General features: G+C 37.8%; 2 protein-coding genes across 3 annotated transcripts in view; one reads left to right on the top strand and one right to left on the bottom strand.

Annotated features, from left to right (window-relative positions):
- Window positions 1-371: 371 nt before the first annotated feature.
- On the bottom strand, window positions 372-6,900 carry LOC106523839 (transmembrane protein 55B-B). Of its 2 annotated transcripts, XM_014017414.1 has the most exons (8): window positions 6,791-6,900; window positions 6,518-6,708; window positions 5,320-5,501; window positions 5,120-5,226; window positions 4,907-5,018; window positions 3,767-3,819; window positions 1,829-1,919; window positions 372-1,482 (listed from the first exon to the last, which is right to left on the bottom strand). In XM_014017414.1, the coding sequence occupies exons 2-8, from the start codon at window positions 6,597-6,599 to the stop codon at window positions 1,339-1,341; spliced, it is 771 nt and encodes a 256-aa protein (XP_013872868.1). In that variant the 5' UTR covers window positions 6,600-6,708; window positions 6,791-6,900; the 3' UTR covers window positions 372-1,338. The 2 variants fall into 2 exon arrangements, with proteins under 2 accessions (XP_013872868.1, XP_013872867.1); XM_014017413.1 differs by having other exon boundaries at window positions 6,518-6,900.
- A 128-nt stretch (window positions 6,901-7,028) lies between these two features.
- The window catches only part of LOC106523838 (uncharacterized), a gene marked incomplete at its 3' end in the record, with an annotated part of 26,256 nt that continues 16,518 nt past the window's right edge, over window positions 7,029-16,766 (top strand). The window contains 3 exon segments of the mRNA XM_014017412.1: window positions 7,029-7,211; window positions 11,913-13,560; window positions 14,451-14,512. Coding sequence (XP_013872866.1) covers window positions 12,160-13,560; window positions 14,451-14,512 — 1,463 coding nt within the window.

The following is a 16,766-nucleotide window of genomic DNA, read 5'->3' as shown; positions in this document are numbered from 1 at the left end:
CTAAAAATCAAAAGAACTAAATAAATAAAAACAAATAAATTTACTAAATATAAATAAATAAAATAAGAAATTTGCCAACAAATGTTCAGTTTGTCATTTTTCGGATAATATCACTGATTATGTGACGTCCAGAGATCAGAAACTATCTGCACTTCTACCATGTAATATATCTGAACAGAATAAAATAAAATAGAAACAGCCTTTATTGACCTGCTGAGGGGAAACTCAGGTGTCACAGCAGCATCAATACAGAGGTTCACTGGTTTACAAAATATAGACAAAAAAAAATTACCAGCAATGATACTACTACTATTAAAATATAATACAAAGGATTGTGCAAGAATAAAAAATATATATTTTGTTTTAGAGGCTGTTTGTTTTTTGTTTTTATTGGTTCTATTATACCTAAATAGCTAAGGAACTGAAAAAAGACAAACCTGGGTACAAAAAAGGATAAAACTGGGGGGCAACAAACTTTTGGGGTGGGGGGGCTGGTGCCCCTGCACCAGAAACTCCCTCTAATGTATCCTGAACTAAAACAGTGACAGAAAGAACCTTGAATTTAATAGAACTCATCCTAAAATACTCTGCTTCTTAGGATGCAAAAAACCCATTTTGAGTCTTTGATCTTGATTAAAAGTTTTACTTTGTTCGACAATAGTAAAGTCCAGAAACACAAACAGACACACTTCAGTAGGACGCAGTGAAATCATTCTGATTCTGTACAGGAAATAACACCCAGCTGAATATTTACACACAAATGATCATTATATACATCTAATAAAGAGGATTTATATAGAAATCATACGAGTCTTTCTGTGCTTCAGGAGATTAAAACAGTGAGAGGGAAAAGACTGAAGGGATTCAAATATTTAACAAAAACAAAACATAAATCAACATGTTCCCAAAACACCCACAGACTGAAAAAACTAAATATTTTACCTTTAACCCTTACCCCTCCACCTGCTTGTTCTTATTCATGATTAAACCAGATGATTTTAATCTATAAAGGCCGTTCATTGGTCTGAAAATGTGATTAAACATTTTAACAGAGTAAACGTTACTGACTGCTTAGATTTAACAACCCGTGCACACACAACAACAAATTCAAGCACTTCCTGGACTGTTGTTTTGAAGATGTTTGTTCAGGTTGTTTGAGATGAACAGAGATGCTTTCAGAGCTCCGAGGGAAAAAAAAACACCTTTAATTAAGGATTATTTAATTTTTTTAAGTGGCCGTAATATATCTGCTTCTTCATCAACAAACAGAAAGTCTCGCAGCAGAAAAAACATCTCTGATCGTTTCTAACTAGCAGCTGTGTGGAGCTGTCAGTTCCTCTACGTGATGACTGATAAGGGGACGCTGATCCTCAGACACCTCCAGTAGACGGTTCTCGTCAGGGCCAACAGAGTGAGCAGGATCAGCAGGACCCACGACACGTAGATCCCCTTCAAGGCCTGGGCGGGTTTCCAGGTCCCGACCTGAACACAGAGACACGGATTCATCCTCAGAAACACAATTTAAAACGTGTCTGATTACAGACGTTTCATCACTTGTTAAAATAAGTGTGTGCTGCGTTAAAGCCAGCATTAACAATAAACTACATCTCCCATGATGCATAGCGATTACTTTACCCATGAAATTACAGAGAGTTGCTGCATACTGGGTGTCAGATTACGTGCTGAGGTATTGGAAGCGTTCTGTCTTGGCCGAAGACAAAGCAGGAAGAAAGTCTTAAACTGGAACACTCCCTCCAGTCTGATTCCCAGTTGGAAAGTGGGAGAGCTCAGAATTCAACATGGCGGCTACTCAGAGGGTGAAACTCACCAAAAGGCCGATGGTTGAAGCAACAGCGACGACAAACAGCACGAAGCACAACCAGCTCCTCTTCCTCGGGTAGTGACGGCCGACCGACGAGCTGAAGGCCGATAAATAAAAACTTTTAGGTTCACAACGAGAGAAAAAAAGATTTTCTGTAGAAATATAACTAAACTGAGCGGGTAAAGATAAAATTATCAAAACAAAAGCTAAAATTACCTAGACAAGTGCTAAATGCTAAAGTTAGCAAATTGTAGCTAGAAACTAAGACCAGCAGAAAAAGTAGCTGAAAACCAAGACTAGTAAAAAGAGTAGCTTAAAGATAAAACCAGCTGAAAGAGTAGCTAGAAGCTAAGACCAACAGAAACAGCAGCTAAAAGCCATGACTGGCTGAAACAGTAGCTAAAATATAAGACCAGAATCACTAGCTAAAGGTTAAGACCTGCAGAAACAGCGACTAAAAGTTAAGACTAGCTTAAACGGTAGCTAAAACCTAAGATCAACGGAAACAGTAGCTAAAGGTTAAGACCTGCAGAAACAGTAGCTAAAGGTTAAAACCAACAGAAACAGTAGCTAAAGGTTAAGACCAACAGAAACAGCAGCTAAAGGTTAAGACCAGCGGAAACAGTAGCTAAAGGTTAAGACCAGCGGAAACAGTAGCTAAAGGTTAAGACCTGCAGAAACAGCAGCTAAAGGTTAAAACCTGCAGAAACAGTAGCTAAAGGTTAAAACCAACAGAAACAGTAGCTAAAGGTTAAGACCTGTAGAAACAGTAGCTAAAAGTTAAGACCAACAGAAACAGTAGCTAAAGGTTAAGACTAGCGGAAACAGTAGCTAAAGGTTAAGACCTGCAGAAACAGTAGGTAAAAGGTTAAGATCTGCAGAAACAGTAGGTAAAAGGTTAAAACCAACAGAAACAGTAGCTAAAGGTTAAGACCTGTAGAAACAGTAGCTAAAAGTTAAGACCAACAGAAACAGTAGCTAAAGGTTAAAACCAACAGAAACAGTAGCTAAAGGTTAAGACCTGTAGAAACAGTGGCTAAAAGTTAAGACCAACAGAAACAGTAGCTAAAAGTTAAGACCAACAGAAATAGTAGCTAAAAGTTAAGACCAACAGAAACAGTAGCTAAAGGTTAAGACCTACAGAAACAGTAGCTAAAGGTTAAGACCTGCAGAAACAGTAGCTAAAAGGTTAAAACCAACAGAAACAGTAGGTAAAAGGTTAAGATCTGCAGAAACAGTAGGTAAAAGGTTAAAACCTGCAGAAACAGTAGCTAAAGGTTAAAACCAACAGAAACAGTAGCTAAAGGTTAAGACCTGTAGAAACAGTAGCTAAAAGTTAAGACCAACAGAAACAGTAGCTAAAGGTTAAGACCTGTAGAAACAGTAGCTAAAGGTTAAGACCTACAGAAACAGTAGCTAAAGGTTAAAACCTGCAGAAACAGTAGCTAAAGGTTAAAACCAACAGAAACAGTAGCTAAAGGTTAAGACCTGTAGAAACAGTAGCTAAAGGTTAAGACCTGCAGAAACAGCAGCTAAAGGTTAAAACCAACAGAAACAGTAGCTAAAGGTTAAGACCTGCAGAAACAGTAGCTAAAGGTTAAGATCTGTAGAAACAGTAGCTAAAGGTTAAGACCTATAGAAACAGCAGCTATATTAAAAGGCCAACAGAGACAGTAGCTGAAAACAAGCTCAGCAGAAAAAGTAGTTAAAAGGTAAGGCAATAAGCACAGTGGCTAAGAGCTAAAATAAAGAAAATATTTACTAAAAGCTGAAAATGAAATAAATATGCTGCACAGTTTTTCAGAGATTTAAAAAGTTGCTGGTAAATAAACATTTCTAGTAGCAGGAAGTAATAATACAGAAGCTACTAAAACTAGATTTAGCAGCTAAAGTAGCTGAATCACAGCTGTACATAAAGACTCAGAGGAGCTCAGAGGTTCTTACACTTTTCTGCAGTGTGGACATCGGGCCAAGGTCCGGTCTGAGATCCCTGTCCACTGGAAAACAAAAACATTCAGAGTGTGAAACAAAACAAACAAACTGACAGACAATCAAACAAACAAACAATAAAAAACAAACAAAAAGACAATCGAACAAACAGACAAACAGACAGACAAACAAACAAACGGACAGACAAACAACTACACAAACAAACAGACAAACAAACAACAGACAAACAAACAAACGGACAGAAAAACAACTACACAAACAAACAGACAAAAAACAAACAAACTGACAGATAATCAAACAAACAATAAAAAAACAAACAAAAAGAGAATCGAACAAACAAATAAACAACCAGACAGAAAAAAACAACCAACCAAACAGACAGACAAAAAACAAACAAACTGACAGACAATCAAACAAACAATAAAAAACAAACAAAAAGAGAATCGAACAAACAAACAGACAAACAAACAACCAGACAAACAAACAGACAAACAAACAACCAGACAAACAAACAACCAAACAAACAACCAGACAAACAACCAACCAAACAGACAGACAAAAAACAAACAAACTGACAGACAATCAAACAAACAATAAAAAACAAACAAAAAGAGAATCGAACAAACAGACAAACAAACAGACAGACAAACAAATGGACAGAAAACTAACAACCAACCAACCAACCAACCAACCAAACAGACAAACAAACAAACAAACAACCAAACAAACAAACGGACAGAAAAACTAACAACCAAACAAACAAACAAACAAACAACCAAACAAACAAACGGACAAACAAACAAACAGACAGAAAAACTAACAACCAACCAACCAAACAAACAAACAGACAGAAAAACTAACAACCAACCAACCAACCAAACAAACGGACAAACAAACAACCAACCAAACAAACAAACAGACAAACAACCAAAAAAACAAATGGACAGACAAACAAACAAACAGACAGACAGACAAACAAACAAATGGGCAGACAAACAACCAAACTAACAGACAGACAAACAAACAAATGGGCAGACAAACAACCAAACTAACAGACAGACAAACAAACAAATAGACAGACAAACAAACAAACAAAAACCATCTCGTTCAGTCACAGCCAGCAGCCAGTCTCACCAGGAAGGTACTGGTACAGTGTCCACACATGACCATGAGGCCGACGGGCCGATGCTGTGGTTCTGGACTGTTGCTGCCGATGTGGACCGGTCCCAGGTTGATGACGCGCTTGCTGCCAGAGGAAAACAACAACAGTGGAGGGTCAGCCTGGATGGTTTTAAAACAAACAGCCGAAGCAGACAAATGTTTTATGAACTTGTTTTTCTGTCTCACCAGTACGGCCGCGGACAGGCGATCTTCTGAGACGTGACCTTACAGATCAGCAGACAGTTACAAGGACAGCGCACGTATTTCTTCCCAACAGGAGCGTTCTTTATCGGCTGCAGGAAACACAAACAGGAAGCAGGGATAAGTGGCTGAAAACAGCCGAGTCGGCAGGTCTTTTTTGTCCGTTCATCTGTGGATCGACTCACCGTGGCCTCGTTGCAGATGTTGCACTTCACCACGTGCTGATGCGTCTTGCCCTCCACAGATATGGTGCTCTGACAGACCCGGCAGCTGATGACCGGAGCGCTGCCGCTGTCCGGGCTGCCCTGAGGAGAGTACGGAGGGGGAGGTTCTCCAGGGTCCACAGGACCGGGGAACGAGACACGACCTGCGAGAAGGAACAACGGAGAGACAATGATTACATCCACTGGAAGAATATTAGAACATTAGAAAGGCTAAAACCAGTAAAAATAGTAGTAAAAGTTTGAGTGTGTTTGGATTAAAGAAGAACCACAATAAATTAAAACATTTTCACATGAAAACATTGGATAAAAAAAAAAAACACATAAAAACAAATTAATTGAGACCAACACGGCCATGATGAGTTGATGTGAAATTTAAAATAAGAATGAAAACTAAAACAAACTAAAGGTTGGGTCTGTGGATCATGAGATCTTCTACTGTCGTTTTACAATGACTCGTGTGTTTTATAGATGTTTCAAAGTGTTGATGACACAGCAAAAACCTCATCCAGTGTGAAACAGGAAGTGGACTGAAACACCAACAGGATTATAAGAACAGATTACAGCTATAACCAAAACATAAAACATAAAAATGATTGAACTTTCAGGTGTCTGAAAAGCAAGTTTTATAATAATCAGAACTGAATTATGTCGATTCAGTTAATCATATAATGGAAGAAAAACTGATCATTACATAGTAAAAGGCTTAATTACCTTTTAATAACTAATGTTTTGCAAACGTCCTTTAAAAAACCAGCTGCACAAAAGCAGATGCCTTTATTAATAATGTTTTATTTAAAGATATTTAATTGCTCTTTTTAAATTTTCAGTAAATAAAGTCTGGAAACTTTTTTTTAAACAAAAAGCATTCAAAATTACCTCCTTCAATTAACTGACTTTATGACAGGTTTTCATTTCAAAAATAATTTTTAAATCAATGTGACTTCAATATATCTGCTTGAATTCATCCTAAAACTCCAGCAGAGACAGAAAACTGTGTTTGAAGTCAAATTAAACCTTTTTAAAGTGTCTTAACTTGATTTAAAACCTGCCTGACAGGACAGCTCAGGCTCGTAGATAACCAGGATGAACAAAATGGTATTTGTTTAATAATTTGCATTTGCTAAAAAGCTCTTGTGAGATAAAGAAAAACCGGACATACTCCCTGAATATTCGCCGGGAGGGAAGCCGTTGGTGCCGTCGAGCCTCTCGGACAGAAGCGGTGACCGCTCCTCGTCCGCCATCGCTGACCGCCTGGACCCGAGCTTCGTTCAGAGAGAGCCGGCCGGAAGAGCCTCTGGTGCGGCCGTCGTGGGTGGACAGGTCTCCTGGACGCGGTCGGTTTCAGCGGGTCTGTGAGACGAAACCCCGGTGGTTTTGTTTGTTTTCTTTCCCTGTTTCCAGGGTTCACATGACACGGAGAAAACACACTCACCGAATGCGGAAACGACCCAACAAAAACATCCGTCACATGACAGTGGCTTGAGCCACGCCCCTGATCGACAGATTGCTCGACCAATGGGAGAATACGCTGTTGGCGGGATTAAAAGCATCCCCGTTCGCTCATTGGTTGAGAAATTTTCCAAAAAATTATACAAGAGAAAATATTCGAATTTGTTTTAGTTTAAAGCCATGATACCAATTAGAGTAGCTGTTTCCGGTGAGCGTTGCTTTGGCTGCACTGCGCATGCGCATTAAAAATACGCATCTGTCCAATAGGTGGCGGTAATATGCGCATGTCTGTAAGCTTGTAAAACAAAGAAGAAGAAAGTTCACCCAAGTAAGAAAAAAAGTAGGAAAACAGCTCGCGCGCAGTCCACGTTTTTTCTGTTACGAAACACATGCCAAGAACGAAGGTAAGAAACAAAATTTACTGTAAAATAACAACGTTATATTTCTTTTTTTTTGTAACTCACGACCTGTCAACGTTATTGTTTCTAAAAATCGCTCTTAAAGACCTAAAACTCCAGTTGGCGCAACAACATGTCGAGTTTTGCAAAACCGTTCGTTTGTTTTATGAACCAGCAAGAGCTGTGTAAATGATTCCTGTTTGGGTTGATAAAAGATAAAACTAAAATATGGAGACTCACTGACAACAGGAAGTTAAGACGTGATGCAACTTTCACATTTACTTAACTTTGCTAAAAAATAAAGTGGACTGACACGGTTAATTATTATATTATATTATATTATATTATATTATATTATATTATATTATATTATATTATATTAATCTTTCAGGCAAACATTTAAAATACAATGTGCAGTACTTGCAATATAAAAAACATAAAACTAGACCAGTGAAAATATATTCAATTCAGTTTATTTATATAGCACCAAGTCACAACATATGTTGTCTCAGGGCACTGACAGAAGTCCTTGAATTGTTTTTTTTTTTTTTTTACAAGTACAATAGATAGAGCTTCATAAAAATAAGAAATGTCACCAAGATTGTAGTTATGCGATGAGATAAGGAAGTTATGGCAATTTTACTATCTAAAAATTGCTCATAATTTTCCACTGGTTTAACATTGAAAACCCAGAAAACCATTTATTGAGATAACTGGGATTTTCAGCAGAAGTAGGAAATGGTATGCTCCTAACATTGGCTACCTATATTCATTACTATATAATAATTTATATATTATTAATAACTAAAACTATAAAACCATTATGCATTGGTAAAATGCACTAATAGTAAAACTAGACAGGGGAAAAATAATAGATTAATCCACGATCAAAGAGAAAACAGTTATTTTATCAGGCTATGACCATAACGTTGTCGTGTTTGGGGTCTTGAAAAGCCATAATGTGCGATCAGATTTTCATGAAAGTAATTCAGTAAATAAAATTCTGTATTTTGGTGCAATCTACTTTTTGATTGAGTGCTTTAAATTCAAACACGTTTTGAAGCATGTTGAACTACTAGAGCGTCATCAAAATGTCTGTTCAATAAAAATGTGGAGAAAGATTAACTTCTTTGCTACACTTTCCTAAAACAACCTAGTGAAATACCCTAGGGGAGTGATTAAAAACTCAATAAATAGAGTAGTGTCTATTTATTGAGAGCCGGTGTTTGTCACAGACCTACCTGTTTATTTGGTTGTGATTAATTTTTATTCAAACCAGAAGTTTTAGGTAAAATTAATGCTTTAGGCTCTTTATTTTTAGCATTGTAAATTTTATGACGGGCACACCTCAGGAGTGAGATTCCCCCCCCACAAAGAGACAAAAGAATGTGAATTAAATCTTTTGTTTAGAGGAAGCCTTGGAGTTACCTCCTTATCTTACAGCTGCTAAAGCCTGTTTTACAAGCATAGTTTTGAAATAAAGAGCCGAAATGGTGTAAATGCCTTTATTTAAAAAAGCTCAAATTGTGAAATAAATGAATTCCTATGCTAGTAAATATCTTAACTTGAAAAAATAGTTTCAATCAAGTTTTTTTCTAAGAGACGTGTCTTTTGTCTCATAACCTTTAAATAAGTTTCTTTGTAATTGAACATTTTTCTCTGCCAGCTGCTGAGGTGCTGGTAAACAGCTGCAAAGCTCAGGTGTTCCGCTTTTTTCCCAGGTGACACCATTCTAGACTAGGGTTGGGCAATATTGGCAAAGAAATTAATCACGATTAATTGGGGGTATTTAGCCGATAACGATTAATTTGACGATTAATCCCCTGGACACCCTTATGTCATAGTCACAAGACCAATTTAGTGGGAAAGATTTGCTCTTCATAAAAATCTGTTCCAAATTGTGTCAAAATCACAGACTTCAGGCTGTTCATCAAATTTTAAACTGTGTTGATAGATAAATAAATTACAGAACCTTTTTTTCAATGTTCGACATATTTGAAGCGGAGAGGAGCACCGAGCGGACTGACTGGAAAAATCTCCCCTGGTGGCATTAATCCTATTAATCGTCAAGTGCCAAAAATTAATCAATTAATGTTCTTCTGACAATTAAGTGCACACGATACGATTATGCCCAACCCCATTCTAGACCAGGGGTCTCCAATGTTCCTCGCTGACCCCTATCCTCGACATTTTAGGAGCTTCAGCACACCAGCTTTGAATGAATGAGTGATTAACAGTCTGACCTGCTGAATCAAGTGTGTTGAAACAAAGAAACGACATAAACATGAAAGATGTCGGTCCTTGAGGATCAGGACTGGACACCGCAGTTCTAGACAAGTAAAAACTGAGTTTTCAAACCGACAATATTTTGTTGTCAGGCCAGGTGATAAAGAGCTAAATTTCAACAAACTACAGATCATTTTGAAGCTTTTAAGTTGAAATATTTGAAAATAACAGTTGTGCAGCTCTAACGTCATATAAAGAGATAAAGTTTGCCCTTTAAACGATGACGTCATCAGTCAAGGACTGACGGGCACAGCTGAGTTTTTTCCCTGTGAGACCTGGAGCTGTAAATCCCAGGACCTAGCATTTTCAGCCTGCGAGAGACAAGAGGCCGATGTTAAAATGGCCTTGAAGATAAGAGAAATTGAAGCAAAAAGCCACTCTGTGTCTCTGTAAGTTGTTTGTTTTGCTACGTTAGATAAAGGTATTTAAGTTTATCTTTTTTTAATAAAAACATAGAAAAGAGGAGTCTAAGTTTGATAAATTTGTTTTTTGTGAGAAAAGGCTTTTCTGAAAACCTTCAGCTGTGGATTATATTTCCTTTAAGCATTTATTCTAGTCCCAGTTTGAGTTTTTTGTGTTTTTGTTTCTGAGACTTTAGCAAAAAGTGGGGATATCTAACCATCAGTGCAGGGGGGTTGATATAAGAGCTTTTAGGTTATCAGAGACGACCTGTTTTTGTTTTGGTTAACCACATCTCGCCTTGTGTGGCTCAGTTTGAATTAAAATTGTCCTTCAAAATTACAAAGTTCTCTGTGTGAGACTCAGCGTCGGGTGGTTCTGTAAAATGTATTTTTACATGGTGTTTTATCAACAACAAGGTGTTGTGGCTGTCCTTTTCTAAACTTTATTATTAGAACCATACTGAGAGATAGGGATATACTTTTAATTCAGTAAATATGAAATAGTAGTATTAATAACTAAATATAAGTATTTTAAGTGAAACAATATCAATGATTTTTTTCTAATTAAAATAAATGCTGTTATACCATTCAAAGGACTTCCTGTGCTATAATTTTTAATATATCTTACAATTCCTCAGTTGAAAATACTAAAATGTCAAAACAGAGAAAAGCTGTTTTTAAACTTGGCTCTTGATTATGTAAACGGTGCAGGTTAAAGTCTTTTTTACAACTTTAACGCTTCATTAGAGAACACCGTGTACTTATACTAAGGTCATGTAAATGGTATACTCCTCTTTATATGAAAAACTTTGATCAGTAAGTCCCAACTCGCAGCTCCTGAAACAGTCTGACACTCAGGAGCTTGAAAAGTTCAAGTAGTCTATAAGATTGTTAACTAATAACACTTGTATTTAGTGTAATATACTCTTTTTTTGCCATTTTCATTGTAAAGGTTGCAGACAACCAAAAAATTTGTCCGACAACCAGATTTTGTCATGAAAACAAGTACAAAATTTCCTTATGTCTACTCTTGCACATTGATGTCAAACATTATACAAATAAATCTCCGTACATTATCTGGCATAAAAAATGTAAATTTGCTAAAAAGGTTTATAAGTTTAAAGTAAAAAAAAAAAACTTTTTCCAAAGACATACCTGTTGCCTCTTAAATCTTTGTTGTGGCGGCCATTTTCAAATGGTTTGACTCCTAAAATTATTTGTAAATTTTAATTCACTGGTGTGTTTGATGGTTCATGGGATATTTTGCTAACAGCCCATTGAAACGAACACCTACACACAGATGGGCAAAAACATTATCGCCCTGCCGTCACTGTCTGTGCATGTTTTATCAATGGGGTTGTTGAGAATTTGTTTGAATTTATTATTTGGGACATTATAATTTAATATAATGCTGCTAATTTGAGTTGTAACTGTTCGTTCATCAAGACTTGGTTAATATCTGGTTCTAAGTGGACATTATTGTTGATCTTTATAGAAGAGACTCTATATCCCATGATGCTTTATACCGGAAGTGGGTTTTTTGTTTTTGCGAGGGAGAGCGCATTTTCATGGCTTGTAAACTCTGACAATCTGTTGTAATCATCCCTGTAATCCTTTTGTTTACCTTTTTTATTCACTATAGTTCATGTGTGTATTGATCATGCTTCTTATTGTTTTTGGATTAGCCATAATTACATCAGGAGTTTTCTTTTTCTCACCAGAAAAAGTCACTAAATTTGTCACTAGTCTTTGGGAAAATGTATTTAGAACCTTTAAAACCTTATTTTATTTTTAATTTGCCTGGTTTCATCAAGACTGACCAAAGGTTTATCTTGTCCAATGACTCCAGTTTACTAGAACTACACCAATCTTTTACTGAGATCTGGCTGCTTTGCGTCCAAAACTGTTGAATCCAAAGTTTCTAGCTACAATGTTTTTTTTTAACTGTTAGCTTCTTTGCTGATTGTGCTTCCTTTGTTTTTGCCATTGAAATGTGTTTACTGGATGTTTCCCTTGACAGGACCAACACGAGTGAACGGATCAGGAAGAGTCTCTCCAGAAGACGGACTCCATTCATCTGCGGAGTTTAAAACTGAGTAACCCTGTTTTTTTTTTGTACCACAAGTCCAGGTCCAGGACCCTAAATGAGCTGTTGGAAAGCTTTTTAAAGCTCACCAGTCTTTGTTGACTGACCTGTGAACTTGACAAAACCATCACCAAATGCTTTGGCCATCAATCTCCTGGACCTTCTGAACGTTACTGACCCCATGTCTGATTCCCACGCATCTGAGGGGAAACATGCCTCCCAGGGCCAAAATGAACTTGTTAGTGGACAAAGGGCAACTGATCCCAGGGGGACAGTACCTCTTCTTGGACCTGAATCTGGCTTAAACATTCCAGGAACTTCTTCTTGTGCCAGAGATGAGTTAAAACATCAACATGTCAGCCAGAATACGTTCAGCAATCAAATGCAGGTCTTACCTCCCCCAGCCACACAGCCCAGTGTTGATGATTTCCTATTAACAATCCTATTGAAACATGGACTGGATCAAGATGACTTGGAAGAGCTTGTAAAAGGCCCCTATGATCAGATCACTCTCGAGAATCTGCCCCATACCTTGAACAAACTTCGCTTGAAAAAGGCTGCGAGAGCTGCAGCTGCAGCTCAGTCAAACTCCAGCTCTACTGCTCAACCCACTGTGAGCGTTGCAATGCCAAAAACCTGTGTTCAGCCAAGTAAAGTGACTGCCTATGGACTTTCTGGAAAACCTGAAGATAGGATTGCCGGGTCCGTTTGCTGCACAGCTAAAACTGGTGAAAACGTTTTGCTGTCAGGCAGTGAAGAGGCACCAGAGTCAGGCAGCAGTCGTTTGGTTCCCTCAAATGACCAGTTGGGCCCCATTGACCATCTCACCCCAATGGGGAACTTTGTGGCTCCTCCGAACAGCGATGTAGCTGGACTCCAGGGCACACTAAACCACACTTCACAGACCATTTTTACCACTTTGTCTTTGCCAAATGAAGCTCAAGACACGACTGTGCCGAACCTTGACGATGTCATATTTGTTTCTTCAAAAGAATCATTTCCAGGTTCTATAGAAGACGTCATATATGTTTCTTCAGAAGAATCGTCTCCAGATTCTGTTCCGTCAGAGGAGCCAGTTTGTCATTTTGCTGCTAAAACCCTGCCAACCAGCAGTCTTGACCATAATGTAAATTCTGCTCAATCTGTTGTACATGTGGAAAGTAAAGATGCTAAAAATCAAAGGGAACCTCAAAGCTCAAAGGTTGTAGAGACGACAGTAATTCATCAGACGCAGACGTTGACAGAGAACCCATTGATGTTACAAACGTGGCAAGCTTTTATTTCTAATTCAAAGCCACTTCCATCTTCTTTTGTCTCTACTATCACCTATGCCTCGCATCCCATCCAGTCTTCTGCACCTTTTGTCAATTATCCCAAATCCTGCATTATTAGTCCATCTCAGCCAGCTCTGGGTCAGGCAAATGCCACCCGTGTGCCTTCTTCTAAACGGTGTTCTGCAGCAAAAAATCCAGTCTCCAAGGGACTTCCATCACGGGATATGATGATTGATTATGCTGCGGCCTCACCAAAAATATTTCCACACACCTGTTCTTTATGTAAGAAGAAATGTGCTCAACTGAAGGTGAGTTGATGCATGTATTACAGTGGTCAATAAGTGTTATTTAGGTTTTGGACAACCAAATACTGCTTCCTGGTTGTCCACTGGACAACCAAGGAAAAAACAATGTAAATCTTTTCAAGTTGTCCTTATGTCTACCCCTGTATTATGTTTTCGTTCAGCACAGGACACTTTAGTTTGGCTTGAAATACGGGACATCCCGGCTAAAACAAGACATTTGGTAACTACCTCAGCTTTGACGGCTGCGGGTGTCGGTATGATCTGCTCAGATTCAACCATCGATACTTAAGGCTAATGCTTACTCACAATGCTAACATTTGAGCTAGTATTGGATGAGCCAAATGGCTGAATGCTGCCAACTAGTGGCTGGAGGCTGAATTACAACACAAGAATGAACCTCTGGCGTGACATTTTAAACCTTAAAATCATTAGTGTTTTAGAAAACTGATACATTATCGGGAAATGAAATATTGTGATATTTTAGTGTATCTATAAATTTTTGCACCCCTATTAGTCGCAGGGATTAAAGTTCACATTTACTATTTATTGGGTTATTTTAATGGATCATCATCGATTCGTTCTGTTTGTAATCTGTACATTTTAATTGTGGTTAAAATGTACAGATGTTTACTGGCTGAGATGCCTTCTGTGTTGGGAGTTATCTTGTTCCAGATTGTTGTGAACCAAAATCAGTGACACAGATTAAGCTTCTGCTTTCGGTTTGAGACATTAGAAGTGTTTTAAAACTATTTTAATAGATTTCTATAAGTTGAAGGAAGAATACAGGCCTTTATTCCTCCTCTTTGTCAGGGTTAAATAATAAACCTTCAGGATAAAATTTTTTTTAATTGACAGTTGCGTTCTGTTCTTTGTTTGTTTGTTGTGATTTTCAGGATTGGCTCTTCCACCAGAACACAAACCTGCACCTTGAAAACTGCATAAGGCTCCGGGAGAAGTGAGTCTTTTTTTGTTTTTGTTTTTCATGTGCAATTTCAAGTGTAACTAGAAGCACTCAGAGAGTGCAAACCTCCGCCAAGTCCAATTTCCCCCATCCTGTAATAGCGTAAATGCACAAAAGCAGAGATGGAAACACATTTGCCGAATAAGTTGTGACGTAGCGAACATTTAAGCAGGCAGTATGCAAGGGATTTCTTCCCAGTGGAGTCCAATGTGGAAAAAAAAAAGAAAGATTTGTCACCCGACGTTATTCATCGTCAAACTGGTGTCGGATTAAGCTCCTAAGTTTTCATCAGTCACATTTCACAGTGTAAAACGTCTGTTTTATCCCCTTGTATGAGTTTAGGGCTGCAACTAACGATTATTTTAATAATCCATTAATCTGTCGATTATTTTTTCGATTAATCAATTAATCGGCCAAATCATTAAAATGCTTATTTACATAAATATGAGTAGATATAAATTAATTTCATTCCTGTATAAATTAAGGATGCAAGTTATTGATTAATTAATTAATCTGAAGTTGATTTGATTTGATTTATTGATTTAACAGGAAAAGATTACTAAAAATCAAGCCTGACTCAGCATAATTACTGTTTTACAGCAGGTTCCTGTTCTGCAGCACATAAAACACTCAGAAATACAGCATCACAATCACATCATTATTATTACACCATAGACACAAAGACAAACAAGCATACCAAATTTCAGGAAGGCAGCATTTGCAAAATAGGACGTCTAAATATGAGCACAACAAAAAGTGTCCAGCAGATGGCAGACAAGATTCTTCTTAAAGGGCTGTAGTTTTGAAATGGACTTTATGTTTTGAGGAATGTCATTCCATGCTTTAGTATAAACATAGAAGAAAGACCTCTGGCCGTAACAGTTTTTAAAAGTTGGTAATGTCAGTTGTCCTTTTGTAACGGATCTAGTTGAATGACCACTTCCAGAATTTGATTTGGGCAACAATGCAAAGAGAGTTCCATAATTGGCACCTTGGAAGATCTGAAAATATAAATTAATATCACTATACAAAACATATGCTCAAAATGTTGCTTGAATACCTTTTATTTATTTTAACTCAGTCCTCTTTTGCTTATTTGATATAAACTTATTTGTCTTCCATGGACCTCCATCACACAATTTTTCTAGCGGGGAAGTGACATCAATAGAAATACGTGGAGCTGGATTTTAATTTGTGCAATAAGACAAAACTGTCTTGTTTTCAAGAGTTTTCACCTTAAAGAAATAAGTTAAACAACTGATGTTACAATACAAAGAGTTGGATGTTGTCTTGATATTTGTTAATATTATACATTGAGAAATATATTTGTTAAATTAAAAAAAATGTTTATTATTAAAAAAACAACATACATAAAGTACCGAAAATTGGTACCGTTAAGCACCGGTATCGATACCCAGGTACCGGATATTGGTACCGAATCGATTCAAACGTCAAAGGTACCCATCCCTACATGTGATGTAAATGTCATGACAATCCGTCCACAGGTTTTTGAGTAATGTTGTCCACAGACAGGCCGACAGACATACGCGACCGAAATCATTACCTCCTTGGCGGAGGTAATGATTGGGGCGGCTGTGGCGGAGTGGCTAGGGGAGTCGTCCTGGAACCGGAAGGTCACTGGTTCGATCCCCCGTYCAGCCGTCTCAGTTGTTGTGTCCTTGGGCAAGACACTTCTCCCACCTTGCCTACTGATGGTGGTCAGAGGGTCTGGTGGCACCGATGCATGGCAGCCCCACCTCTGTCAGTGTGCCCCAGGGCAGCTGTGGCTACAATGTAGTTTGCCATCATCAGTGTGTGAATGTGAGTGTGAATGGGTGAATGTCTGTTACTGTAAAGCACTTTGGGGTCCGGAGGGACTTGAAAAGCGCTCTATAAGTTCAGTACCATTTACCATTTTACCATTATGTTTACTGAAGGTCAACACATCTAGCTCTAACCATTTCAGGGAGTGTACTAGATTTCTTCGCTGTCATTTTGACTGACAGGGTCCAAAAATATCCTCTCATCTTTTTTTTTTTTAAAGATGATAATAATTAAACATTCAATAGTGTTGGTTTTGATTTGAGTTAATTTACCGTATTTTTCGGACTATAAGTCGCACCGGACTATAAGTACCCCCCACCCCCATCAGTAAAAACAAAAACAAAACAGTATTTTGTTCAAAATTGTGGTCAAAACTGTGAATTCAACATCACATTTATTTTTAAGAAAAAGGTTGGCAAGTTCA

Source organism: Austrofundulus limnaeus, unplaced genomic scaffold, assembly GCF_001266775.1.
Source record: "Austrofundulus limnaeus strain Quisiro unplaced genomic scaffold, Austrofundulus_limnaeus-1.0 Scaffold167, whole genome shotgun sequence".
Lineage (NCBI taxonomy): Eukaryota > Metazoa > Chordata > Actinopteri > Cyprinodontiformes > Rivulidae > Austrofundulus > Austrofundulus limnaeus.
Note: the sequence above shows the minus strand (reverse complement) of the source record. Positions and strands in the feature narration are given on the sequence as shown.